Source organism: Cornus florida, unplaced genomic scaffold (assembly GCF_030987335.1).
Source record: "Cornus florida cultivar Cherokee Brave unplaced genomic scaffold, ASM3098733v1 CherokeeBrave_3.0.0_Hap2_Chr06, whole genome shotgun sequence".
In the NCBI taxonomy this organism is placed as follows: Eukaryota; Viridiplantae; Streptophyta; class Magnoliopsida; order Cornales; family Cornaceae; genus Cornus; species Cornus florida.
The window spans coordinates 65051810-65079161 of NW_026775576.1; the positions used below are offsets into that span (position 1 = coordinate 65051810).

Sequence of the window (27352 nt, forward strand, 5' to 3'; positions counted from 1 at the left end):
AAAACTCTATGAATGAAAAAGAACCAAAATGAGAAAAAATGAACAACGGAAGAAACGACATCGAAAATTGAGTCCCGAGCAGAGAGATATGTCCTAAATAAGTTCAGCGGCAATAGGGATCAAAAACCCGAAAACTGAGGAGATCGACCGCAAGACAATTCTAAGAGTACACGACTTGATGAAATGTGAAAATGAATCCCGTACGAAGATCCAAGCCCCAAGAAAACACTTTGCAATTAACTTTCATTAATTACACAAAGGCACCTACACAAAAGGATAACTGCGTAACTGGCCAGAATGAAGATATTTTCTTAAAAACCCCTAAAATAAATATCTTTTGAAGATATTTACGAAAAATACCCGATGAAATATCAATGTTTTTGAAGAATCCTTTTATCCACGCCCTTGCGAGAAAAAGAAATAACCTGCGAGCTTTTCTCCGAAAGTAAAGTTACGCATTTCGAGAAAAACAACTAGAATGAAAACTCATGAAGTCAAAACTCAACCCCGAACATGAAAAGTGAGGTTGTGCCAACAAAGTGACACACGGGGAAAAAGACGAAAAGTGAATAGTATCGAAAAAATGAAAAATGTGGAAATGACTTGGTCCTTTAAGAAAGTTGTCAATGCAAAGAAAAGAGTCTCGGAAACCATTCTCGAACACTCGAGACGACACTAAGTGACGAGAAACTGAACTCATAAGAGAGAATTCAACGAAAAAAATTCATTCGTAAAATTCTGAGAAAAAAGAAAGGAAGGAAAATGACCGGGTCATTACAATTGATTTAAGGAGAAAAGACTCATAGTATGTGGATGTTTTGGTGGTGAAATTGTTACGTTTTGATAATGTGCTTTGGTATGGTGTATGTTCGATAAAATGTCTCTTCATAATCGTCTTATTCCCATCGACCAAGAAATCGAATCTACTCTTAGGGAACTTAGAAGACATGAAAGGAAACCTCCTTCCTTTAGCATTCACTCATTTGATATCATGGATAATAATGATAAACCTCAACCTCAACCTCAACCTTATCATGGACCACATCTATTGCCCCATCCTCCACTTAGGGTTCTTATAGACCATTTGCAATGACCCAAATCGAGTGGATCCGGATCGCTAAACGGGTCTTTATCCGAACTAGAGGACATGCAAAGGTAATACGGTCATTCCATATTAATTTAATACTTTAGGGCCCAATAAGGAAAAAAATAGTCTTTTAGTTCAATCATAATAATTTAAGACCCATAAAGGGTAAAATAGTCATTTACTAAAGCCATCCAATAATTATATTGAAGCTCAGGGGAAATTATATAATTATACCAAAGTTTGGGGTCAATGTGTGAATACTAGTTCATCTAACCGGTTACATGATTCATCTAAACGGTTAAATGGTCTAATCCAGTGGCATGCAATCTGCCAAGACGAACTGATCGGTTAGATGTCTCATCTAACTGGTTACATAGCTCATCTAACCGATTACATGGAATCATCTTACCGATTACTTGGTTTGGCCAATGAACGTGCAGATCGGTAAAAATTCAACTAATCAATTACATAGCCCCATCTAATCGTTTACATGGCTTACACCAAAAAGTGTGACTTTTGTGAATCCCATAAACCTACGAGATTGATCAAAACTCATCTCTAACCATTTTCTCAACATAATTCAACATACTAAACAACCCGTATATGAAATCACACACCTAACTACATCAAAAAAACGTTATATACATTAAAATATAGCATTTATACATTATTTTAAAATCGAAGTCATACATGTTCCATTATATACAAGTCCAAAAGAAATTTGATTACAAAATAAGGCTGACAGGGCCATAAATACATTTCTTTTACGAAACGATCATCAACTAAACTAAAAGTCTAAAATATACAGATATAAATATGATATCCTAATCTTGTTTAAGGCTGTAAAGATACGCCATTCATCAATTTATTTCCTTTCTCCTGAAAATGTTAAATAATAGGTAGAGCTCAACAGCTCAATAGAGATATCCTAAAATATAATCTTAGTAATCTCGTGAGCTACAACCAAAAAAGAGGGAATCAAGGAAACGGGATCATAGGGATATCAACAATATCATTATACATGAATTTTATAATTTCACAAACAATGCAATGTATATAGAATGGAACACCTTCTCTTTCTTTTCCAACCCAAATTTCAATCATCAACTCAATTTTCACTTGCCTAACCCATACCGTAACTTCACCTTCTCAAACTCACCTCATGCTAATAATGTGCATGACATACAACTACTCATGAAAACACAATTCATGAAACATCCATCTTATACCTCACATCATAACATATAAGATATGAAATCCACAACATGGAATTGATCATACAAATTATTTCTCAAACATTTCATCTTAAAAAGAATTAGCATGTTTTGCAACAAATAACTAAATCACTTTATCCACAACATGGATCATGTAAATTAACAACATCTCATGCTTAAACATCTCAAATAATACTTTGTCAAAACTTAAACATGTTAGATAAAACATGTAACGCATCATTAAGATTTTATGCAAGAAACAAATAGAAACTCATAAAAACCATAGGACTCCATGATCCAAATTCGAATCCCACTAAAAGGTTGTACGACCAGAACCAAAACGTAGCCCTTAAAGAGATCTACAACCTTGCTAACAATGGCTTGGATCAAATTTACCTCAACCTAGAGGAAATCAAGAGAGAAGAGAGAGGAATATAGAGAAAGATAGAAATGTAGAGAAAAACACACACCCGGATGAGGAAGAAGAAAATTGAGGCTCAAAATGGCCTTTGTCACCTCTAAATGAGTGGCCAACAATTGGGTCTCCATTTGACCCTCCAATTTACTAAAATAACCCCATTACAAATCTTAACCATCATCATGTCATAAAATATCCTCTCACATAGCTAAATACATTATCACACACATATATATACTCACACACAATTACATGGAAATGCCATAATGCAATATATAACGACCCAAGTTTTTATCAACTCAGTGCGTCAGTGATGACCCGAAAGTTAACCCGGTAATGGATCCAAAATGCGGAAGTGAAAGATAAACCAAAGTCTCTAGAGATAGAAGTCATCCCTAAGACACCAATGTGACCTTCCATGAAATCACAAAACTTAAAGAGAGTGAAAGAGGAAACTAGAGTTAAAACGAGCAAAATCCATTAATTAAGGGCAAAATGGTCAATTTACAACTAAGAATGGAAATTTGACTCCAAGTAAGTCAAATAAGGTTCACACAACCTAAACTAATCATTTCACAACATTCCAAGAGGTTCTAAGAATTTTGGACAAGAATCCCACAAAACGCCCTTTCCGGTTTAAGCGAAAACTGACACCATCTCACTAAAATATAGATAACTCCCACTATGATTTGAATCTGAGAATGGCATTGGTACCATTGGAAAGCTAACTCAAAATTTTTCAGTTTAGGCTCAAGAATTAGCCCGTTTGGATTAGAAATGAAGAAATTATGATCGTTTGAAGTCGGAGCAATAATGTTGTCCCTAAAACTGAAAAATGAAGAGTTGAGCCATTTAGGTCGACCGAAATGGCATTTCGGTCAACCAAAATGAACAGAAAATGGCCAAAATTTTTAGAAAATGAAGGAAATCATTTAGGTCGACTGAAATAACCCTGAATAGTACTTTTAGCTACTAAAAAGTGATTTTTTTGGTGCAATGAAATTTCCAAAAGCCATCGGTCGACCGAAATGGCATTTCAGTGGGATTGAAACACCTGTTATGTGCTAAAAGTGGTGAGGTTTAAGCCAAGCTTCAAATCCCATCATGAATTGATTAAAAAACAAAGATTAAAAGTTGATTTTCAAGAGGATAAGAGTATGTGAACATGCTAACATACCCAATATGAATATTTGAATGTAATACAATGTCTTACGGCCTCATACATGTCAATTATGAGAATTTCATATGCCAAACCTCCAAAGTTGGTTAAAATACACTTTTAAAGCAAAATATAGTACCAAGTGAGTACAAATATTAAAGTAAGCATGCTTGGCCCTTGGCCTCATGTCATACATACAACATAAGCATCAAAAAGTGTACTTAGGTACACATTATATATTTCAAGGCAAAAATAGCATTTTTCACCAAAATGATACTACATGCTAACACTTGCATGTTTTCCAAAATACAACAAAATACATCAAGGCGTCAAAGCAACTTAGGGATGTGATGCTCCCAAAACAAAGTCTCTTTACCTGCAAAACAACCCGGTAACTTTGAGGTGAGTAAACAAGTTTACTCGTAGGGAATGAGCATGCTTAAGCTTAATTTAATACAACTTACAATTCAATATAATTTAATCCAAAGTGTTTAACCGACATTGAAACTTCTAACACAACGAAACAAGATGCAAACTCACAAGATTATCAACTAGGAATTTAAATGCGAAATCAAACCAAAATGGATACTTGGATATTGCCCGGATTAAAATCGTACTCTTGGGATCACTTTAGGGCTATTAACCCATGGGTACCTTCCCCTAATGCGCACTATAGTGTAGAGAGCTCTCTATCTCCCGTACTAGAACCAAGTCCTAGCCAAGTCAAGTTATTGATAATATCATAAGTTTTCAAAATCAACAAGTTGAGCAACAAGCCATAATATATGTTACAAACACAAAAGCCCCATGAAATAAATGACTAAATCATTAGAACAATGAAATAAAAATTAATTAAACTAATTAATTAATTTCTCTAGATTTCAAGAGTTAATCAAATAATCCCAAATGAATATATATAACAAGAACTGAGGCATGGCCATGCCATATATCAAGTCTAAAATGAAATACAAGCATAGTACAATTAAGTAGAATTTAAATCAATTTAAATTAATTAAATCTCTTGATTTAAAAGCTCATTTAAATCATGTTAATTCAATATACAATAAAGATCAAGTCATGGCCATGTCATTTACCAAGTCTAACAGTCTAAAGTGTGTTATATGCAAACTACTATTAATCATAATTTCTCAAATTAGTAAGAGTCATGCATACAACTTGAATATTACTACAAAAGCAATTTATTCACTTAGATAATAAACTAGAACACCTCCTACCTCAATAGAGAATAGAATCTCTATAATCCAAAGCAATCAAGTCCAAAAAGGAAAACCAAACTAGGGTTTTGTAGAGGAGAGTGAGAGGAAGCTAAAGTATTCCAAGCTCAAAGGTCTAAGGTGAGTGGAAGGAGGCCAAAAATGAAGTCAAAATTCTAAGTCAAGTTTTTCCTTCGATGGAGGCTAGGTTAGAGTTTGAGAGTAAAGTGGTGAGGAAGATACAATAAAGTGAGGTGAGTGGAGGATTTAGCATTCTTCCACTCACTATGTGCTCTTACACTACCTCTCACACACACACATAATGCAAGACTTAATTTGGTACCTACACTTGTCACAAATCCATGGCTCCTTCCTAGGCTTAATCCTAAGCCTACACTTGTTAACCATCCAAGCCAACAAGTGCTCCAATTCTAAGCCAACAAACGGGTGAATTTACACCCTCCATGTGTCAAGAGATGAAGCTTCCAACCTACTCCACCCCAATGCTAACAAGTGGCTCCATGAGAGTGTGACACTTATCACACTTTCCAAAAATTGCAAAAAGGTCATTTTCCAAAATATCTTCCAAATTAAATTACAAAATGGTCTCTAAGACATAAAATAATTACTTTATTTAATTACACTTAAAACCCCAAAAGTCAAGAATATTTCCAAGAAGTTATGGATCCGTACCATTTACAAGAAAAGTAAACATCTAGCATGCTTTTCTACAAAAGTAAAAATGTAAATATCATGGAAATTAAATATTATGGATGTATGCAAATTTGGAATCAAATCCGAGTACAAAAAGTGAGGTTTTGCAAGGAAAAAGATAAAAGGGAAAAAGATGAAATAGGGAAAAAGATGAAAAAAAGAAATTACTGAAAAAAGAAAAGAAGGAAAATGACCGGGTTATTACACAATATCAATGAAGAGTATCGGAACCCACATGGAGTGTAAATCAAAGGCACATCAAAAATAATAAACAAAAAATTTAGGAAAGTCTATAAAATACGAAACGTTACACCATTACACTCCAAATGCTTACAATTCTCCAATTTGCTACCAATTTCCCAATGTTTTGGCAAATCATTATGAAATCAAGTTCAAAATCATTCAAATGTTGCCATTTTTTTTTATGGTAAATCGAATGAGGATCCTTATCGGCATTTGGATGAGTTCTTGGAAATATGCTCAACAGTAACAATCACCGGTTTACCAGAAGAAGCTTTGAAAATGAAACTCTTTCCTTTTTCCGTTAAAGATAAAGCAAAGTATTTGTTCAATACTTTAGGGGCAAATACCATTACTTCTTGGGCTCACATACAACAGAAGTTCCTTAAGAAACATTTTCCCACAATTAAGACCAATCAAATGAGAACGCCCATCATAGGATTCTCTCAAAGCGATGGGGAACAATTCCATGAGGCTTGGGAGAAATTGAATGATTTGCTAAGAAAAATGTCCACATCATGATTTTCCAAAATAGTAATTAGTGCGATGTTTTTATGAAAGCTTGTCGGACACACACAAACAAATGGTGGATGCCTCATGTGGAGGTACATTCATGCTTAAAAATGAGGATGAAATTTAGACTTTATTTGAAATTTTGAGTGAAAATTTAGTGCATTGTGCCATTTCCACTCGATCGGGCCGGATGTCAGTGTTAGGTGGAAGGAGAGTTAAAAATCTTAATTTCATTGATAATTCCTTAGAGGTCACCGCTCAAGTCAAAACCCTTACTCAAAGGTTTGATCAATTTTTGCTAAGAAATTCTTTTGCACCTCAATCATTCTCTTCTACTCCCACTCCAAGTGAAGTGTACATGATTTGCTCTAATCCTTGTCATAATACTCGGGATTGTCCCATTGGAGAACCAACTTCAAGTGAACCTAAAGAGAAAGTTAATGCCGTATTTTCTCGCCCGGCCAATAATCTATACTCCAATGCTTATAATGCCGGGTGGATAAATCATCCAAATTTCTCATGTAAAAATCAAGGTGCAAATGCTAATCCTTCTCAAGGAAAGTATGTACCACCTCATCTAGTATTTAATCAAAATGCTTATCCTCAATCCTATCATCCATCGCAATACTCTCGTCATCCTTCTAGTCATTCTTTAAGTTCTTATCATCAAGCATCTCTCACTTATAATTCACATTCTCATCCTTCTCAGGTGCCTCCTAAGAATTCTGCTTTTGAAGATAAAGTGGTGGCCGCTTTGGGTAATCTTGAGTTAAACACATAATTGCTCCATTCTCATTCCTAATCCATTGCCAAGCTTGAGCTCAAATCGGGCAAATCGCAAATGCAATAAGTGTAAGAGAAAAATAGAAAGCTTCTTAACCAACTAGAACTAAACCCAAAGGCACACTACATGGTGGAAGCTAATCCCTCACCGGGACTTTTTACACATGAACAATTCCAAGCCATTACGACCTTGAAAAATGAGAAAGGTTATGACAATAAAGTCTGTGAGATGCTAAGTGAGGAAAGTGAACCAATTCGAAATGTTGAGTATCATTTGCTTACTCCTCCATCCATTAATTCCAAAATCCCTTCCATCTCATGAAATTGAGAATGAAAAAGAAGAGAATCCATTATTATCATATTTGCCTCCTCTACAAGGGAACCCATATGAGCATAGGGCTCCATTCCCTCAAGCCTTTAGAGAACTTTCCTCCTCAGGAAAACAAAAAGAAAAGATCAATGATATGATAAAAGTTTTTAAACAAGTCAAAATCAATCTTCCTCTTCTTGATGTTATTATTCAAATTCCACCATATGCCAAATTCTTGAAAGACTTGTGTATCCAAAAGAGGAAATCTCGAGGTCAAGTTCCTAAAAAGGTGGTTCTTGCTGAGTAAGTGAGCTCAATAATCCAACACAACACTCTTCTTAAGTTTAAGGATTCCGGTGCCCCTACCATTTCTTGCATCATTGGAAAGAATGGAAAGAATCATGTTTGAGTTGGCCACATCATATTTTTATGTTAGCTGGTTTTTGTCGGGGACATTATAGATGTCAATTCTATCATTTTCCAAATGTTAATTAGGGAGAGGGGAGACGAAGATATCTTTCCATAGTTGAAAGGTTAATTGTGGTATTTGAAAAAATAGTTATGTATTTATAAAATTAGGGATAGAAATGTCTTTTCCTTTAAGAATGGAGTGCAATCATAAAAAAGGACCAATACCAAAATGTTGTTGGCCTAAAATGCAAATGATTAAATTTTTTATTTTCCATTGGCAAAGAACATCCCGGATACCCAAACTTTCTACCTTTTACTTTAAAAGGAGATGGAATATTAAAATTTAAATTAACAATAATTAATTTGATGATGTAGATAAAAGCTCATAACTAGGGGTGCATATGGTTGGGATTGGACCGGTTTGCTAATATTTTAGAACCAAACCATTCCTAACGGTTGCATAAAAATTGGAACTCCGTGAAACCAATGGAACTGAACCAAACCGAAATGTGAGAAAATGATTTAGTTCATTTTTTTTTTTTTTTTTTCGGTAAGTAATTTGGTTCAGTTTGGTTCCACGGTTCTAGACTTTTTTTATAATTCATTCTAAAATTTATATAAAATAAAAATATGTAATATATGATATAATTCTATAATAAAATATTATGACATATAGTTGAGTGTTTAAAAGGCTAATCTTATTAATCTATTGTTTATACTTATAATACAATATATAAAAATATATATATACAATTTAGTAAACTTTTTAGTTCGATTCAATTAACATTTATAAACGGTTCTATGTTTTTGGAACCAGAATCGAACCGAACCATGAAAAAAAGATTCAAACCCTAAGTCACATAAAGCGTAAATGGAAGTGAGAGCGTGAAAGTGACAAAATTTAAGTCACATAGAATAGAAATGGGAGCAAGAGCGAGAACGCGCTCGGAGTGTAAAAGCGACACCCGATAAAAAGGATTGTGTAATTTAGATCAAACCTATCAATTCAGTTTTGTCTGGTTCAGTTTATCGGTTCAATAAAAATTTTGTGCATCCTTCCTCATAACACATTAATGCAACTAAGACGGGCTGGGCTGGGCTGGCTGGGCTTGGCGTGGTAGTTCGCCTAGCTTGATTGTTAGGTTGGGTTCGGCTAAGTATCTACTCCTAACCGACTTTTGGAATTAAAAAATTTGATTACACTTGCTAAGGCCTTATTTGGTAAAGATGTGGTTTTCATTTTGTTGTTGTGCTTATGTGAAAAATGGCAAGTTTTGAAAGGTCGTGCTGATATTTTTGTCAAAACCAAAACAGTTTGGTAACATAAATCTGCTATTGAATTTTTTAAAAGATAAAAGAGAAAATATGTTTGGTAATTATTATTATTATTTTAAATTGAATCTTTTATTTACTATTCAAGTATACTTGAAGAATAATAAAATAACATTTTTAATTTTACTATTTGAGTATAATAATATATATATATATTTTAATTTTATTTACTACTTGAGTATAATTGAAAAATAATAAAATAATATTTATTTACTATTCGAGTATAATTAAAAATTAATAAATTAATAAAAGAATAAAATTACATTTTTAATTTTACCATTCTGAGTATAATAAAATAAATTTTTAGTTTTTATTTACTATTCGAGTATAATTGAAAAATAATAAAATAAAATTTTATTTACTATTTGACTATAATTAAAAAATAATATTTTTAATTTTACCATTGAGCATAATGAAATACATATTTAATTTTATTTACTATTTGAGTATAATTGAATAATAAAATAATAAATAATAGTTTTTGAAAATCAAAACTAAAAACAAAGCTTCATTTTGGAGTTGTGGGAATTGTGAAGGAAATGATAACTAATATTCAAAAATTTTGAAATGTGAAAAATCAATATAGAATTATTAAACGGATTTTGTTGCCCTTTTTAAGAAAAATGAAAACCACAACAGAAAACCAAATTTGATAACTTTATCAAACATCTTGTTTTGCATTTTATTTGAAATGAAAATCGTTTATAAATATAGTATTCTTATTGACAACTTAAGAAAATATAATTAAAAATATATATATCAATCAAGTCAGAAATTATTAAAGAAATGAAGTGAGTGTGTCAATTTCTTATAAAAAAAAAAAAAATTATTAGAAGTGTCAAGTGACATTTAAAATTAACAGTGGTATAAATATAGATTTAGCCCATATGAGCCATTATTAAAGCTCATAGAGTTTGACCCAAAATCCAAATTCAGTCTGACCCGTTTATTTAGATAAACCCTGTAACTAAAAATCTCCAGCAGCCGCCCGTCCTCTTCCGCTCCACACCGTGAGCGGCTCTCTACATGCTACACAGAGTAATCCGAGTCGCTAAAACCATGGAAGGTTTGATTTCGTCTGGAAACTTGTTTCGGAAGCACCGAATCTGTGATTTGGAGTTGAAATTGATTGAAATTTTGTCAAAAATTTCAATTAAATTTTCCTCTAATTTCAAATCCAAGTCATTGATTGGTGCTCCAAATGCAACAACTTTGTGGTGGAGGCAACTTCTTTTTCTTTCTTGTCTATGGAAATCGGATTTCATAGCTGGGTATGTAACGGAGTCCAAGCTTAGCCCGAGCACGAGCAAGAAATACCCATAGTTTGGTTCAGTTTCGTTTACCCTAGATTTTATAGTTACTAATACTACTACTAATCATTCAATGCTATTGAGTTTTTGTAATTGAACCGTCATTGTAGACCAAAGATTGATCATAATAGGTGTCATCTTTCCTCCAACAGTGCTTTGAGAAGAAGAATGAGTGACCTTGAGGCTGGAGGCAGCCGCTCCGGCTTGATGACCAATAATACTAAGCAAGACCGTCAAAGATTGAGAGTATGTTCAATTATTCTACCTTTTTATTTATTTATTGATTATTTTTATATATGTAAGTCTGCTAGTTCATCTTCGCACAACCTAAATCGCTTTGCCAAATTTTCTTACAAATTTTGAGTCATTTAATAAAAAATTTAAATCAATGGTTCTTGCTCCTTAGGCTACTCATCTTTCCGAATCTGCTAGGAAAGAAGAAAATGGTACTGCCCTTTCTATATTTTCTTGTTTTAATTTACTACAGTTTTAATTTATTTATTATTAATTACGGCATGGTATGTCATTTTTAGGTTCCATTTATGATGGACATCTTCTTCTTCTTCCCTCTCCCTCTCTTTTATTTTTCTTTGATTATTAAACTCATCAATCTTTTACATGTTTCTGTGGATTTACTTAGTTCTGTCACCTGGTCCTTATGATATTGGACAAGAGGCACTTTTGTCATTGACGAGGGAATATGATTTGTCTGCTTTGCAGCAATATGGAGGGGCAAGTGTTATATATATATATATATATATATATATATATATATATGTATGTATGTATGTATGTATGTATGTATTCTTTATATTAATTGTCATTTAGTTCTAGATCATCGTTCTAAATCCAAGCCGTATTTCTTTTACATTAGGTTAAAGGACTGGCAGCTATGTTAAAGACAGATCTAGAGAAGGGAATCCCTGGTAATGATGATGATATATTAGAGAGAGAATTTTTTTTTGGATCCAACACATATCCTCGGAAAAAAAGACGGAGTTTTTGGGTTTATATTGTAATTAAATTCAACATTTGGCATTGCATTCCTCCTACTGATTTTAAATAAGCAAAATATGCTGTCTTTCTATAAGTAAAAAAATTGTGCTATTGAATTTATTTGGCTGTTATATGTTTCATAGAGGTTTCTTTGGGAAGCTTGCCTAGATATAACCCTGATCATCTTGATGATAGCTGCAGCTGCTTCTTTGGGGCTAGGTATAAAGACACAGGTGAGATTAAATGGAGCTTAGCCATTAGGAGTATTTATTGTTGTAGTATGTTCCTAGTTTTTTCCTGAGTTATCATCTTGTTGTCTGTTGGCTGTCCATAATTGGTAAATTTTGGTCCATTATAGTTCTTTGAGTTAAGCATTAACTTACAATATGATCCCCTAATTGCAAATTTGAGCATCTCCAGTCATAGTATATAATTATTGTTCTATACCAATATTCAATGTGGTATTGGATCTAAATACGATTTTGTTTTTGTTTATATTTTTTAAAATGAATTGTTCTTCATTGACTTTATATATGAATAATTGCTGGTCCATATTTCTTTTATAAGTAAATGGTGGCAGAATGGATCCCCTCCCCCTCCTTCCTCCCTTCTCTTCATTTTACAGCTTAAACAAAGCCCCATATGGTTCTGTATGATCTGTTGTGTGGGAGGAGTTCATATATTTTGTATTTTTCATAAAAGAAAACTTGATAGAAAGGAGTGCAATTTTTCAAAACTTAAGATTATTGTTTAAGTGTCGCTCTGGAAAGGGCATAAAACAGTAGGCCTATCTAAAAAATTTAAAAAAATTGGACATAATTTTGGTATGGGTTCAGTGGAGATCCAGTTTGACTATAATTCTTATAGGTTTTTAGCTACTCCATTGAAGTTCTTTGAGAATCATGGTTTTGGTTCAAGAACTCATATGACACTTCTCTTGTAAAAAGATGAGAAGTTACTGGATTTGGTGTATTATTCCACTGAGAACCTATTTCTTTGGAATATTACTTATCAAAAAAAAAAGAAAAAGTAAAAAAAAGAAAAAAAGAAAAAAGAGAACCTATTTCTTTTTAAAGTGTTTTGTAGTAAAACTTGAATCATAATATTGGTTGCGTCTCATTTTCTGAGTTAAAAATTTCGATGCTAAAAAATTGTTGATTACTTGATAATTCCTTATATTTTTCATATATCCAATGGATTTTCTTAAAAGTAGGCTTTAGCTGATAATTTTAGTAAGTGTTTTCAATTACATCATGTGAGATCCATTTCTGTTTTGTTATTTTGTTTGGCATCATGGATCTTTCAATGTCTCACAAAGTGAGCATGAATCCTTGAATTGCTTACCAAAGAGAACATTTGTACTGAAGCATGGGTAGTCCTCTTCTTTATTTTATTGTTTCTTTTCTTTTAGGGTATTATCGTTTGTCTACGACTTTAAAATCAAACGGGGCTGTTTTGTTTCAGTGGAGTTGGAATTTCTTTGAAGTCTCAGAATGATCTTATTCGGTACATGTCGTTTTGTGTCTTTCAGTCCTTTGTTTTAGTTTTATTCCCATTTTAGTGTTTCAATGTCCTTTGTTCCTCCTTACCCCAAAAATAGTCTCTTGTCCTTTAGGATACCTAACATTGCAGTCACTGCCCACAGAGCATAAATGTCATTATTCATGCTTTATTACCCTCTTCCTTTAAAAGAAAAGTATGTTCTCACGAGACGCATAAAATTTTTGTTCTAGTCACTCCTTTTAAAGCTTATGACAGTGTTATTAGAAAGTGACACTGGACAACCTGCCGGACTGGTGAATCGGTGGACCAATAAGTGAACCAATTTGGTTAGTGAAAATTCCGGAGTAGAATCCAGGGCTGGGATTTCTGTCAAACCAGAGTGAATTAATTGGCTTGAAGTGATTGCTCCTTCCTGTTTTCCATTGTAAAAAATATGGCTTGGCGTCCTTAGTTGCGTGCAGAATTTTTACCCACTAACTACCACTCTTTTGTTGACATGTTTTACCACAATCAGTACTCATATGCATTTTACATATATTAATAATCAAGCTGTGCAACTGACCAGTCTGACACAATGGTTGTACTGGTTACCCAGTGAATTGCTCCATCATCGGGTTAATGTCAAGTCTGATTCTGATAACCATGGTCTGTGGGCAGATTCTTTATTAAATTCTGTTGTTAGGTCAAGTACAAAATCTTTGTAGAAACCATACACCGAAGAAAAGTTTGATTTGGTAAATAAGTGGCGTTAAAGAAATTTCATCTTTGCAATATTTGAAAATTGATGTAGTTCAAGTATAATTATTTTCTTACTGGTATCAAAGAAAATAAAAGTAGGGTTTTTTTTTTTTTTTTTTTCATTCTAGAAATGCTAATTTTAGATGCTAGTCGTCACATGGTTGCAATTAATGGGCAAAATAAAATGAAAAAACAAACCACGTGTTCGAGTTTTTCAATGTGTTCTTAATTCAAAATTTCAAATATAAACGTGGGAGATTGTTTTACTTTATCTCTGAAGTAATTGGCCAACAATTTATAGTGTGCTTAGTTAAACATTTACTTAGGAGCTTCCAACCTTTTTTTTATGAGTTATTGTTCACACACACACACACACACACACACATATATAAAATAAGGGAATTGCTTGTTTTTCTCTCTCTTTTTAATCCACTATATTGTGCAAGGTTTCTTTTTGTGTATTTAAACAATGATTATTTTAATTTAGGGTTAATTTCACTCACACCCCCTCAGGTTTGGCCATTTTTCACTCTTAAATCTCTTTCGAAAATAACTATCACTCACATTACAAACTAATGAACCGTTTTTCATTCACACCCCAACCGTTAGTTGAACAGTTCTGACACGATGTTAAATGACTTAAATACCCTTTGCTTTTGTCAAAATAACTCTTTAGCCTAAAGAATTAGATTAAAAGACTAAATATATCCCTCTAAATTTTGTAATTACAAATTATATATAGATACATATATATACGAACACAGACACACACACACACACACACACATATATATATATACACACAAGCACAACACCACCACCAACATCGGCGAGGATCTCGGCGCAACAAACGATGGCGGGGAAGGTGAGCCATCGTGGTGACGAGCTCCCGGGTAGCGATGGCGATAATTTCGGCGCAGGAGACGACGGTAGGGTAGGCGAGCTCGAGGGTAGTCTTGGTGCAGACGACGACATCGAAGGCGTTGCTGAGGAGGGAGAGGTTGATGTTGGCGTTGCACTCGGCCTTGTTGATGGGAGTGGAGGAGATGAGGACGGAGGCGTCGCAGCCCTCTGGTTCATCGTCTTCCTTCACACCAATGGTGCCGACGTGATAGTCTTGCTGTCATTCAATTCTGATATGGGTTCGGTAGAATTTGGGGACATGGTGGAATCTGGGGTGGCCGTGAAATTTTGGTGGTGGTGAGAGATGAGATTGAATAGAAATTGAGTTGGCTGTGGGGTTACAGTGATGCCATGGCTGTAATTGTGAAATTGAGGTCCAGTAAGGTCTGTAACAATGGCGTAGTACTCGATTCTGGTGGGTGATGCATCCAAGGGTGATGAAGCCACTAGATGGAGTTGCAATTGCGAACTAAGAAACTGTGATTGCAAATGGAAAGCGAGAACCTAAGTCGGTGACGTCATTTCTGGCGAGCCCTTCTCCCGTGGAGGGTGTGTGGGTTGTGGTGGTTGGTAGATGTAATGATAAGGGGTATATTAGTGATTCATGTAATATGATATTTGGGAATAAAAGAGATTAAAAAATTAAGGGTAAAATTGTCTTTTTACATATTTTTAACGAAAATTGTAACGGAAAAGTGAGAATGGACCTATGTAATAGTTATTTTCGAAAGATGTTTGAGGGTGAAAAATGGCCAAACCTAAGGGGGTGTGAGTGAAATTAACCCTTTAATTTATATCAGTTCATGTCTCTGAATTAAGTTTTCCCTTGTAGGGTATTAAGGAAGGATGGTATGATGGGGGAAGCATTGTGTTAGCAGTCACCCTTGTTATAATTGTTACAGGTATTGGTCACGTTAAATTGAATAGTATAACTCTTGTATGCTTCGACCTTTATTTTTTTCGATCTATTGTAATAATTTCTTTTGGCTTTAATAATTAGCTTCATAATTATATTGAATGTGAGGTTTATGCAGTTATAGTTGGTTTCATTATCCATCTCCATCTCTTTTGGCTAAAGAATAAAGTGTTTTGCTACATATTTAGGCGTTGTGTTGCGTAACAGTTCTACCATACATTGTTCCTGTAATGCGATAATTAGTCAAGTACATATATTAGTATTCACTGAAAAAAGGTTCATCATCATCATTGTCTAACCTTAACTGGTTGACGGGCATCATAATCATGGGATGCTGTTTATGGTCCCAAAAGTGCTACCCACGTCCCACAAAATTCCTATCCTACAACCTCTAATAACAAAAACATGTTTGAAAATCTAGCAACCTGTCACTTTGAAACTGTAAATCCGAGCTAAATGTGATTCTTTTCAGTCTAATTTTTTTTTTTTTTTTGATGAGTAAAAATGTATTAAGAAGCATTCAAAAGGGGAATGCATCCCAATGAACTACACAAGGCTAAAAAGCCAAACTCTCAAAGAGTCCAAATAATCAACAATCTCCTCCATGTATTTACAATTTATCCCCAAAACCCAACAAAAAGAGAACAAAGAATAGAGAACTTAAGCGCTCCAACAGGAGTCTCCATTCCATCGAAGGATCTCTTATTCCTTTCTGGCCATAAACATCACCAAAGACATAGAGGCATTACAAAAGTGCCTGTATGCTTATTGTACTCCAACCCTGGCGTTGTGCTCTTCCAAGTCCTACCACACGCATTATTGTTACTTCCTTTAGGGTACACTCATCTCACTCCAATAGTTCTCTTCCGCCATAGACTCCATGTCTATTCTCGTCTTTGGCTTAAATATTATGTTGGCTTTATATTATATGTATGTCTGACTACTGGCCTTCGTACATAATATGGTGCTTTTGAGCTAATCGTACCACTAGTAAATTTTCACTCAGCTTGTTCTTACTCCATGCTCTTTTCTGTTTGTATTTTTTCTAGACATTTTCTCTAGCATACTGAAATCGGCATTTGGCAGTCACTATTATTATTTTTTTCTTACTGGTAAAAATTAAATTTTCTACGGAAATTTTGTTGTGTGATTTGTACTTCAAATTGAGGGCCTGTTGTCTCTGGTGGTCATAAAGAAACTCCAAACACGAGTTGGCTTGCACAAAATACTACCATCATTGCATATTTGATTCATTACCGTTATCCTTGTAGATTCCATTAGTAACATGTTAACATGTTCTCCATGCTTGCATCTTGAATTGTATTTGCCATGACGCCGTGTAAATGATGGTTTAGTGGTTCACAGTTGGATGCATAAATCTGGCTTTCTCTGATTACTATATTTGATGTATTTAATGCATATCTGCATCATACTAAGTCATGCTTTTGCACAACTATAGGTTGTAATGAAAAACATGTATATTTGTTTCATTGTGCTGAATTCTTGACTTCTTTCATTTTTCATTTTCTCCATCCTAAAGCTACAAGTTATTGTGGACAATCCCTTCAGTTCCAAACTATAAATGAGGAGAAGCAGAATATACATTTGGAGGTACGATATCTGCTGTTTGGCAATGTCCTTGACCTACAATGTTTTTCTTTTTCCTCACTGTTGAAGATATGCATACACAGGTCATTAGAGGTGGTAGCAGAGTTGTAGTTTCGTTATTTGATCTTCTTGTAGGTGATGTGGTGCCTCTAAAAATTGGTGATCAGGTGAATGACATAGTTCCTGTTTTTGCTGTGTTTGACCCTTGCATTTTCAGTGTTTTTACTTTTCTACTTCACTCCTACCCCAGGTCCCTGCTGATGGTGTTCTAATTTCTGGTCACTCTCTTGCAATTGATGAATCTAGCATTACTAGACAGAGCAAGATTGTAAGCTTTATAACCTATTATATTGTGCTATGTTATTATTGCAATTTTTCTTTTCTTAGATCACTAGCATGATCTCCTTTTCGGTAGGTTCAAAAGAGTTTGAAGGCACGACTTTTAATGTCTGGCTGCAAAGTTGCAGATGGTTATGGATTTATGCTGGTAAAATTTCTTATGAAGTTTCGTTTCCTTTGTTGTTTCTTTCTTCCTCTTGCTCCTAATATTGTGATCACCATTGACCTTTTATAAAGTTCAAATGTTTTCTAACTTTAAGATAGTGTTGCAAATGCATTTCTGAAGGTTATGACTGCTGTAGAAATTGATTAATATGCAAAAATATAGTTGTGTCCAAGTTAACCTGAATCAAGACTTCTCATTGTATTATCCAAAAGCAAAATTATAGCCTATAATTATATAATGTGAAAAACCTGTACTGGGAACTTAGGAACCGCTGGTACCTGCATAAGATATGTATTTGATACAAAAAGCAGTCCAGTTTAGAGGTTATACATCATCATCCTTTCCTTTATCCCGTACAAACGGGTCGGCCACATGGATTCTTTCACTCTTTTCTGTTAGAAGCCATATGTTGTATTAGATTTAATTTTTTAAAATAATTTCTTATCACTTCATTCCATGTGATTTTAGAGGTTATACATCATGATCAATAATACACAGAGAAGATTAGCATGGCCCCTGGCAAGGATGACACGGACAAATTGAGAAATGGTCCAAAAATTTGTGTAAAAAGCCAAGGAGTCTGGTAGTGAGAGATGTTTGGGCTACGTTTTTATTTTATTTTGATAAGTAATATTTGTTATAGAAAGCGTTCCAGGGGGGAACACGGCCCAAGAAACTAAAGAAGAGCCACATCGGGCCCCTAGTTTCTCAATATGTCCAAAAAATCAACTATCAGCCCCAAGGATTTACAATTCCTCCAGGCAGCCCAACAGAAAAGAGAACTCAGGATAGAATATTTCAGCTCCCCAATAGGAGTCTCCTCACCATCGAAGGATCTCCTATTGCGTTCTCTCCATAAGCCCCACTAAATACACAAAGGTGCCACCCTCCAAAGGACGCGGGCTTGAGAGCCCACTATACAACGTCTCCAAGCCTCAGTCAATTCTAATGAGGTCCGAGGCATAACCCAGTGGACCCCAAACAAAGACAAAATCAAACCCCACATGTCCCTAGCGACCGGGCAATGCAACAAAAGGTGATCAACTGTCTCGTTGTCTCCCTTGCACATGCAACATCAGTTGACAACAACCTGTCTCCTCCTTCTCAAATTGTCACAGGTCAGAATCCTTTCCGAGAACCGCCGTCCAACAAAAGATAACCCTCTTTAAGGGTGCCTTGGTGCGCCATACAGCCTTCCAGGGGAAAGCAGCCCCTTAATCATCTGAAATCTTCCCAAAGGAGGAGCAAACATCAAACCTCACCCACAGCAAAGAAGAAGGGGTCCATACCAAAGAATCAGCCTCACCCACAACAACTACCTGGCACTACAACAAAGACAAAAGCTCATGAATGTCATCCAACTCCCAATCCTGGAAATGCCTCACAAACCGCACATCCCAAGTCGTCCTCTTACCATCAAAGCAATAGGCGACGACAACCAGAGCATGCCTATTTGTAGCAATCCTAAAAAGCCTAGGAAAAATCCACGCCAGTGTACGATCCCCACACCAGCTATCTTCCCAAAAGCGGATGAATGTGCCCCCTCGAACCTTGAACCTTATGTGTTTAGAGAATTCATCCCACACCTTCCTGATGAATTTGCAAATACCCACCCCGCCTGGGATCCTCACCTCAAGAGAGCACCACCCACCTCTCTCCTCCCCGGATCTCTAGGCAATGACTCTCCTCCATAACCTGTCCCTCTCATCACCGAATCTCCAAAGCCACTTGCCCAGAAGAGCCTTATTAAAAGGTTCTAGTCTTCTAATCCCAAATCTGCCTATCTGGATTGATCTACAAACATGCTCCCAATGGACAAGATGGTACTTGAACTCCTCTACCAAACCACCCCAAAGGAAGTACCGCTGAAGCCTCTCTATCCTCATAGCCACAGAGTTGGGAATCTGAAAAAGGGACAAAAAGTAGGTAGGGAGGCTCAATTACTTGATCTTCAAAAGGGTAATCTTCCCACCCTTCGAGAGATACTGCTTCTTCTACTCCGCCAGTTCCTCTCATGATTGTTTAGAGAATTCATCGCATGAATGATTGGACCGTGTTTTTGGTTGCGTTCGGTATGTTTTGGGTGTCCCCTCAGTCCACAGTGGACACGATTGAGGCTTGAAGAGGGTGTATAGTGGATAGCTAAGCCATAGATATTTGGAGGGTCACTCCCCTTTGTTTATTATGGCGGGGCTTGTGGCGTGAGAGAAATAGGAGATCCTTTGATGGCAAAGAAACACGTATTCGGTCTCTCAAATACTCTATTTTGAGTTCCTTAATCTTGTGAGTCAATGGGCAAAATTGTAGATATGTGGGGAATGAACCTTTACTTACCCTAAAAAAAAAAAATTTGATTATTGGTTTCTCTAGCGAAGGACAGTCTAATTCCTGCGATTAGTAAAAGATTGCTGAATAAAGGAAGTTGGAAGGATTCAGAATGACACCATTTGGTGTCTTCTGTTTTAACTTCCCTCTTTTTTTCTCTTTCCCACCCCCCACCCAACATCGAAACTCAAATTGTTACTCTCTTTGACACCTCTTCTGTTTGTTTCTTTGATAGCCGACCATGTTGTTTATTGTCCAATTTTTTTTCTGTCTACGGTCAGAATTTCAAGTAATTGGAAGAATTCTTATAATACTAGTCTGGTGAGGCGTAGGCCCTACTAGTCTGTATCTGCAAAGCTGGCAGATTCAAACTCAGCTTGTCAGGTCTATGCTCATTTTCAAAATAATGTCTTTCCTAAAAAAAGCTAAGGACTTTAAACCCAGACAGGAAGTTGGCCTCAAATATTATTTTATATATTTTAGGTGTGATGCTCAATCGATATCAGACAAAATAGTTAACAATGTACCTATGCATTGGATATTAATTACATAGATGAACCAATGGGCCTGTGGCCTAGCGGTACGAGGCTCCTACTTTCCAAAGGGAGGTAAGGGGTTCGAACCTCGGTGGAGGCATGTGTGTGTGAGTACCAACTAGGGAAAAAAAAAAAAAATTACATAGATGACAATTTAAAAATAAATTATAGTTTTTTTTATGTTTGGTGTGTATAGCTTGCTTCATTTGCTAAATTATGCTAACTTACAGGTTTTCAAATTTTTTTTAGGTAACAAGTGTTGGAATAAATACAGATTGGGGGTTGCTAATGGCAAGTATGTCAGCAGATTCTGGTGAAGAAACGCCATTGCAGGTTTGGCCTTTTAAATTATCGTTATCATCCTTGATTTTTTATTTCTATGAACGGGGTTGGCCACACAGATTCTTTTTTCTTTTTCTTTTTCTTCACACTCTTATATTATAAGCTATTTCTATCATTAAATTAATTGTTTAAAATAATTTATTTTTACTTCATTCAATGTTAGTTTTGGTTGACCTCCTTGTTTCTTACTGCTATACAAACAAATCTTCATTTTCTCACTGGCCATCTACTGGTTTGTGTTGAATATTTTTATAGTAGCTGAATTTACTCTCTTATGTTCACACTAATAGGCCAACACTTCTAATGTCTCTCTTTCACATTGATTTTTAACCTCTCTCTTCTTGTTACACCTATATAAGATAGCCTGTCAAATAACTGTCCTATATACTTTACCTTTTCACTTTTTTGATATTTGTCTTGTTAAATATTCAACTTTTTAAATTGTTAAGACTGGAGCTTGTCACTACACTTTATGAAGCATCTCTGAGTGACTGACTAGAAATGACTATTTGTGAATAACTTATGATAGGTACGTTTAAAGAGTGTTGCAACATATATTTATATCGTTGGACTGGTTGTAGCTTTCCTTGTTTTTGTTGTCCTCCTTGCCAGGTAAATCGAATCTTATTTGATGAGTTCCCTGTCACCTGCCTCCCCACGGAGAGGAATAACCTTCTTCCCTCCCTCCCTCCTATAAAGTGTTTGTTATGTGAAGCTTATAAATGTGAGTCTCTGCAGATACTTTACTGGAAATACTAAAAATCCAGATGGAACTGTTCAATTTACGAGTGGCAAGACTAAACACAGTGATGCCATATATGCTGCTATAAAGATTTTCACTGTTGCAGTATGTTCCCTTTTAAAATTAAAATTTGATATATATATTTGTGTGTTGGTTTTAATTTTATTTGAGTTTATGACTAATTCCAGAAGAACTTTATAGGTCATGATTGTGGTGGTTGCAGCGCCTAGGAGGTTTCAATCAGTTGTTACCTTAATGTAAGTCTGACAACAACCCCAACCAACCCCATTCTCCCCACACCCCCCCCTCCCTGAATCCTTGGTGAACTTTAGGTATATAAATAAGGTAAAGTCAGGGTCGACACCCCTTTCTCTCCCCCTTCCCCCCCCCCCCCCCCCCCACAACAACACACACACACATTTGTTTTATTCTATTTCATTTTATTAGTTTAGCTGACCATAATTCATACTTCAGCATTGTAAGTCTCTGGGTTTGTTTACCCAAATAGGCTTTTTATGTATAGATAATTTTTTTTTTTTGAAGAAAATATCACCCGTCTCTTTTGTTGATAAACTTTCTATGCACATTTCATTTGAACTTCCTTTAGTTCTTGTAGCATTTCAAAGATATTCTACTGGCGCCATCATTTGTTTCTTTTGCACATGCACAACTCATCTCAGCATGCTCTTCCCAAATTCTCAGATTATGCTACCTCTTAACATCTCAAGATTCATCTTCCTACTTTCTCAGATTATGCTACCTCTAACATCTCAAGATGCATTCTTTGTGTTTGTTTGTCCATGTGTATGTTTCATTCTTAACAATTTTCTTTAACTTACATTATCTGTATTTACAATTGTATTACAGACTTGCCTACTCAATGAGAAAAATGATGGCAGACAAGGCCTTGGCATGCATGACTTTTTCTTTTTCTTTTTTTTCCCCCAGGCTTTCTGGTAGTGACATGATACGTACATGCATTTGTTTTATGGTTTTACAACTACTGAACTGCAGGTCAGGAGGCTTTCTGGTTGTGAAACCATGGGCTTTGCTACTACAATTTGTATCAATAAAACTGGGACATTGACCTCAAATCAGGTTATTATTCTGTGGTTTCTCGAGTATGCATTTTGTTTCTCTACTATTCCAATTATTCTTTTAGTGGTCAATTCATGGTTTTGTGGAGTTCACTTGGAGAAGGATCTTTGCAACATGTAATTGTCGTCTTCGTTAGGAACTGCTCTAGTGCTTTGGCTTGAAGAAATTGGGAGGTCCCAAGAAGAAGGTATTTAATATCAGCTCTATATAGGTCTTAGTGGTTAATTGGAGGTTCATGTTAATTGAATGTTTAGAAACTAGGAAAAAAAAAAAAAAAAGGATGTTTAGACATTCTATGTTTACTTTTCTTTCTTTCTATTTTTTTTCTTTTTTGTCCGTTGATGTTTAGTTGGTTTGTATGACATAAAACTGAATGCAAGTGGGTGTTTTGGAGGATGTGGAATTTTTTTCTTTTTTTGGTTTGCAATTTTTTGTTTGGATAGGAGAGTGTAAGTGGCAAGAAGATTAAGAGAAATGCCATTTTTTCTAATTCTCACAAACTTTCTTCTGTTACAGATGACAGTGGTGGAAGCCTATGTTGGTGGAAGTAAACTTGACTCTCCGGAAGATGGGTCACTATTTCCTCCTACCGTTAAGTCCCTGCTTATTGAAGGTGTAGCACAGAATACAACTGGGAGTGTCTTTATGACTAAGGTGGGTGATTTTGTTTAATTTGAGTTTATTGTCATTTAGCTTGAAACTTCTGCATTAATATTTAGAGATTTCAAGTTGAAAATTGTAATATTAGTACATCATCCCACATTGACAAATTTCCCTTTACATGGATTGTGATTAATGATTTGATATTTGTATTGGCATATCTTAGAGCAGGTTGAAATGATAGTTCCTTGGACAGGTTTTTTTGGTCTTAATTATTGCGGCAATTTTTCTAAGTTCGTTTGAAATTGACGCGGCTTATACAAAAGCACTTGAAGAATCCCATTCAACATTTTGACCATTAAAGTATTTGGAAAGTGTATATAATTTTTCTCCCAAAAATACAGATTTTGACCTTTCTTGGAATTATTGATATGCGGCTTTAACAAAAAAATAGTTTGAAAATGTGCTGAACTCTTGATTTGGACTTGGATAGGATAAATGATGCAGTTAATTTTGTTACTAAATTAAAGTCTGTGGAGAACCAACATTTAAGATTCTAATGCATTATCTAGGGGAAAAAAAAAAAGATTCTAATGCATTTTATCGTGTCCAAAATTTTCAGCAATCTGAAATGTGTTCCAGTTCATTTTAGAAGTTTATAAGATAACTGAGTAAGAACAATTGTTCTTTGATTTTTGAGACTTTATTGGAACTCAAGGAAAATAGACAGCGTTGCTCTGAAAATTTGTGTTGCTGTAGAATACAGAGGAGAATTCGGTGGGAAACAATGTTATACAATTTTATTGAATTTGAGTGCATCACAACATATAACTTGAGATATGTCTACAATGTAGGTCAGTGTTTTGGGATTATGGAAAATATGACTTACACTAAGCAGGTCATAAAAGTAATGCTAATGCACACTGTTGACATAATGCAGCAACACAAATTTTCAGAGCACCCAGAAAAGGCATATAATGCACCCTGTTGACTTAGCCTTGGCTTATGAGTTTTATGTTGGTGAGATTACTTGTTTAATGTAAATCCATGGAGGAGATGGTTGATCTTTTGACTCTTTGAGAGTTTAGTGGCCCTATTGGTCTTGTGTTTCTTTTAGGGTTGCGCTCCCTTCTTAGCGCCTTTTAATACAAATCTTACTTACCAAAAAAATAAAAAATAAAAAAGAGATTACTTGTTTAATGTAAAAAGCCTCCTTGGATTATCCTTCTTATATGAGTAGGATTTCCACCTATTTTCTTCACTTTGTTGGTATAAGAAAATTTCCCCCATTTTGGTGGGAAAGATGGAAAAATAAGTGGAATGGAAAGGATAAGGGACGGAATAGGCTAGGGGTATGAGAATGTCCATCCTTCTTTTTGTTTGGTTTAGTGGAAGGGAAGGAAAGAGAGATATTCAACAAATATACTTCCAAATATATAAATTAATACACGTAATTGAATTTTTTTCAATACTATTGAAAAAATATATATATTTTCTCTCCTATTTCCTCCCAATTTTGGATGCACCTAAAATGGTGGTCTAGAAGGGATACCTTATCCACCCTTTCATAGCTTCTCTCGTCCCTCCCTCTATCCAACAATAGAACCCTGCTCCCCCCTTCCTTTTCTGTCATACCAAATGTAGGATAAAGATTGCTTGGAAGGCTTATATAGCAAAGGCTGGGAATGTCCCCTTGGGAAGTTGAAGATTTGCTTTTATAATAAAAATGTTTTTCAGCAGGATGATGACTGTTAATTTATTTATTCTATTTATCCTTTTGTCTTGCATTACACTTTATTATAGCTCATATATATAAATATTTGTTAGAGTTTCTTAAGAATATGAGTCTACTATTCCACATATGTTGTTCCTTCAATTACAAAATATCGTTTAGGTGATGTTGCATGCATATTTGCTGTGTGTATTTGGTTAATTAGTTATATGGTCTTGCATGTTTCAAGGGACCAAATATTAGGTGTAATTATCTGGTCCTTATCAGTCATTCTTACCCGATTTTTTCTTAGCTATTCCGATGGCTTTTTTAACCAAGGCCCCATCCAGCTATTAGAGCATGTAGTTGAGGTCCAGTTGTACTGTGAACTTAACCCCAAGGGGTTGGCTCAAGTGGGTTAGTCACTTGGCCCTAGTGCCTCAGGAAGAATTGGGTCTCATGTTCGACTCGTCTTGGGTGCAAACAATTCCTTGAAGAAGAGCGAGGGGGTGGGGTTTTACCAACTAGGAAAAAAAAAATACTGTGAACTTGGAACTGTTGTGTGATTGTTTGGTGTTGTCCTGTTTTATTGTATGGTTTGTTAATCTTTTCTTATCATTAATCATTTTGGTAGAGTAGAAGGTTGGGTGTTGCAGCATTTGATTTGATTCTATCATCAATTTCTCTGGATATGTGGAGGTTTCTGGATCACCAACAGAAAAGGCCATTCTCCAGTGGGGGGTCAATGTACCTTCGCTAATTTTTCTACTTCATTGCTCTTTTTCTTTTTTAATATAAAAAATTGATCAAGTCAATATCTTATTTATTTATTTTTTAATTTTATCATTGTTTCTTTTGTAGCTTGGAATGAATTTTGATGCTGTCAGATCAGAGTCTTCCATTGTCCATGTTCTCCCCTTCAACTCAGAGAAAAAACATGGGGGTGTTGCACTTAAACTGGTAAATGAATTGCTCTCGTTACACAAAAATGATCACCTTGGTTGATTTCTTGCTTGTCCTTTCACTTTGATCATAGTGTTTCATCATGGCACATGTATTTTTCTTTTGTTGTCACATTGGAAATACGATCTATTAATTGCTTGCTTATGATTTCATTATTTCTAACTCTGGGATGACTAGGAGAGAAAAATAAAAAAATAGTTCAAGAGGAACTAAGATTTTTTGAGTGAAATTTTTTTCAGGTAATCAATGAGTGAAAAGAAAGTCATGAATCAAATATAGTTGGTTTTATCTCACGATTATTGAATTTATTTATCAGATGATTGCTTGGAGCAGATATAGATTATTTATTTTATGTTTTTTAAATTTATGGCTAACACTGAAATAATTATACACAAGATTGGTAGTACGGGAATGTATTGGGCAACAGTAAAATAAGTAAACTATAAAAGAGTACTTGTTGCATTTCTCAACAAACTAGTTTCTGGATGCATATGTTTTTCCCCATTCTGAAATTCCAGAAACTAAAACTCATGTAAGATACTTTGTTTAATAACACTGTTATCATAAAACCAATAATGGAAGCCTCAGAAAACCTTGCGCATTAGATGACACGATCCCCGCTAGACCACATGCATTAGAAAAGTGACAAGTATGGGAGAAATTTGAACCTGAAATGTTTGTTTCTTAATCCATTGTCTTGACCAACTCATCTAGCTTTGTAGTTTAGATAACTGGGTAACTGCTGAGTTCTGACACTACTACCTTAGATATTTTAGAATAGTGTCAGACTGTCAGAGTTATTGTATTTTTGCATTTAAATTTTAGGTAACCATCTTGAATGTGAAAGTAAGATTATTGACAAGTGTTACAAATTGTCGTTCACGTTGAAACTCCTAATGTTAAGTTATTATAGAGATTGTAGTTGTATTAGAAAATTAGCCTGGCTGAATACCAGATGTTTTATTGCAATGAATCTATGGTGTCATGCATTGTGTTAAACACAATCGTATTAAATGCTGTAAAATGGATACTGTGGTCTGATAAGAAATATTTATGATGATATATTATAACGAAGTTATGGAATTCGAAAGATATTCATACCAGTCATACTCTGCCCTTGCAACAATACAATTATGTTGTTACTCATAATTCCTCCTATTT

The 27352-nt window shown here is 35.0% G+C and overlaps 3 protein-coding genes and 1 non-coding gene across 5 annotated transcripts in view; all 4 read left to right on the top strand.

The window, feature by feature from the left end:
• Positions 1–10071: 10071 nt before the first annotated feature.
• LOC132314212 (uncharacterized) lies at positions 10072–11539 on the top strand. Its single transcript, XM_059813104.1, has 5 exons — positions 10072–10666; positions 10858–10951; positions 11112–11151; positions 11346–11437; positions 11534–11539. Exons 1-5 carry the CDS (start codon positions 10422–10424, stop codon positions 11537–11539), a joined length of 477 nt encoding a protein of 158 aa, XP_059669087.1. The 5' UTR covers positions 10072–10421.
• LOC132311773 (calcium-transporting ATPase 5, plasma membrane-type-like) lies at positions 11518–21918 on the top strand. 2 transcript variants are annotated; one of them, XM_059809865.1, is made up of 9 exons: positions 11518–11631; positions 11845–11934; positions 15678–15747; positions 17302–17372; positions 17453–17536; positions 17620–17697; positions 17785–17856; positions 20985–21068; positions 21607–21918. In XM_059809865.1, exons 2-9 carry the CDS (start codon positions 11890–11892, stop codon positions 21691–21693), a joined length of 591 nt encoding a protein of 196 aa, XP_059665848.1. In that variant the 5' UTR covers positions 11518–11631; positions 11845–11889; the 3' UTR covers positions 21694–21918. The 2 variants fall into 2 exon arrangements, with proteins under 2 accessions (XP_059665848.1, XP_059665846.1); XM_059809863.1 differs by having other exon boundaries at positions 20985–21918.
• LOC132315155 (U6 spliceosomal RNA) lies at positions 18335–18435 on the top strand. The gene has a single exon (XR_009483588.1). It is a non-coding gene; the product is annotated as a U6 spliceosomal RNA (small nuclear RNA).
• Positions 21919–22232: 314 nt separating the features above from the next.
• The window catches only part of LOC132311772 (calcium-transporting ATPase 8, plasma membrane-type-like), a 31157-nt gene continuing 26037 nt past the window's right edge, over positions 22233–27352 (top strand). The window contains exons 1-6 of the mRNA XM_059809862.1: positions 22233–22729; positions 22834–22917; positions 23434–23583; positions 23746–23748; positions 25928–25975; positions 26090–26188. Coding sequence (XP_059665845.1) covers positions 22595–22729; positions 22834–22917; positions 23434–23583; positions 23746–23748; positions 25928–25975; positions 26090–26188 — 519 coding nt within the window. The 5' untranslated portion in view covers positions 22233–22594. The remainder of the gene's footprint in view (positions 22730–22833; positions 22918–23433; positions 23584–23745; positions 23749–25927; positions 25976–26089; positions 26189–27352) is intronic.

Coding starts and splice junctions, on each gene's coding strand:
- LOC132314212 (XM_059813104.1), top strand. CDS start 10,422: ATGCTACACAGAGTAATCCGAGTCGCTAAAACCATGGAAGGTTTGATT. Junction 10,952..11,111: donor AAGACCGTCAAAGATTGAGA/GTATGTTCAATT, acceptor CTTGCTCCTTAG/GCTACTCATCTTTCCGAATC. Junction 11,152..11,345: donor TGCTAGGAAAGAAGAAAATG/GTACTGCCCTTT, acceptor GGATTTACTTAG/TTCTGTCACCTGGTCCTTAT.
- LOC132311773 (XM_059809863.1), top strand. CDS start 11,890: ATGATAGCTGCAGCTGCTTCTTTGGGGCTAGGTATAAAGACACAG. Junction 11,935..15,677: donor GGCTAGGTATAAAGACACAG/GTGAGATTAAAT, acceptor TTTCCCTTGTAG/GGTATTAAGGAAGGATGGTA. Junction 17,537..17,619: donor CTCTAAAAATTGGTGATCAG/GTGAATGACATA, acceptor CTCCTACCCCAG/GTCCCTGCTGATGGTGTTCT.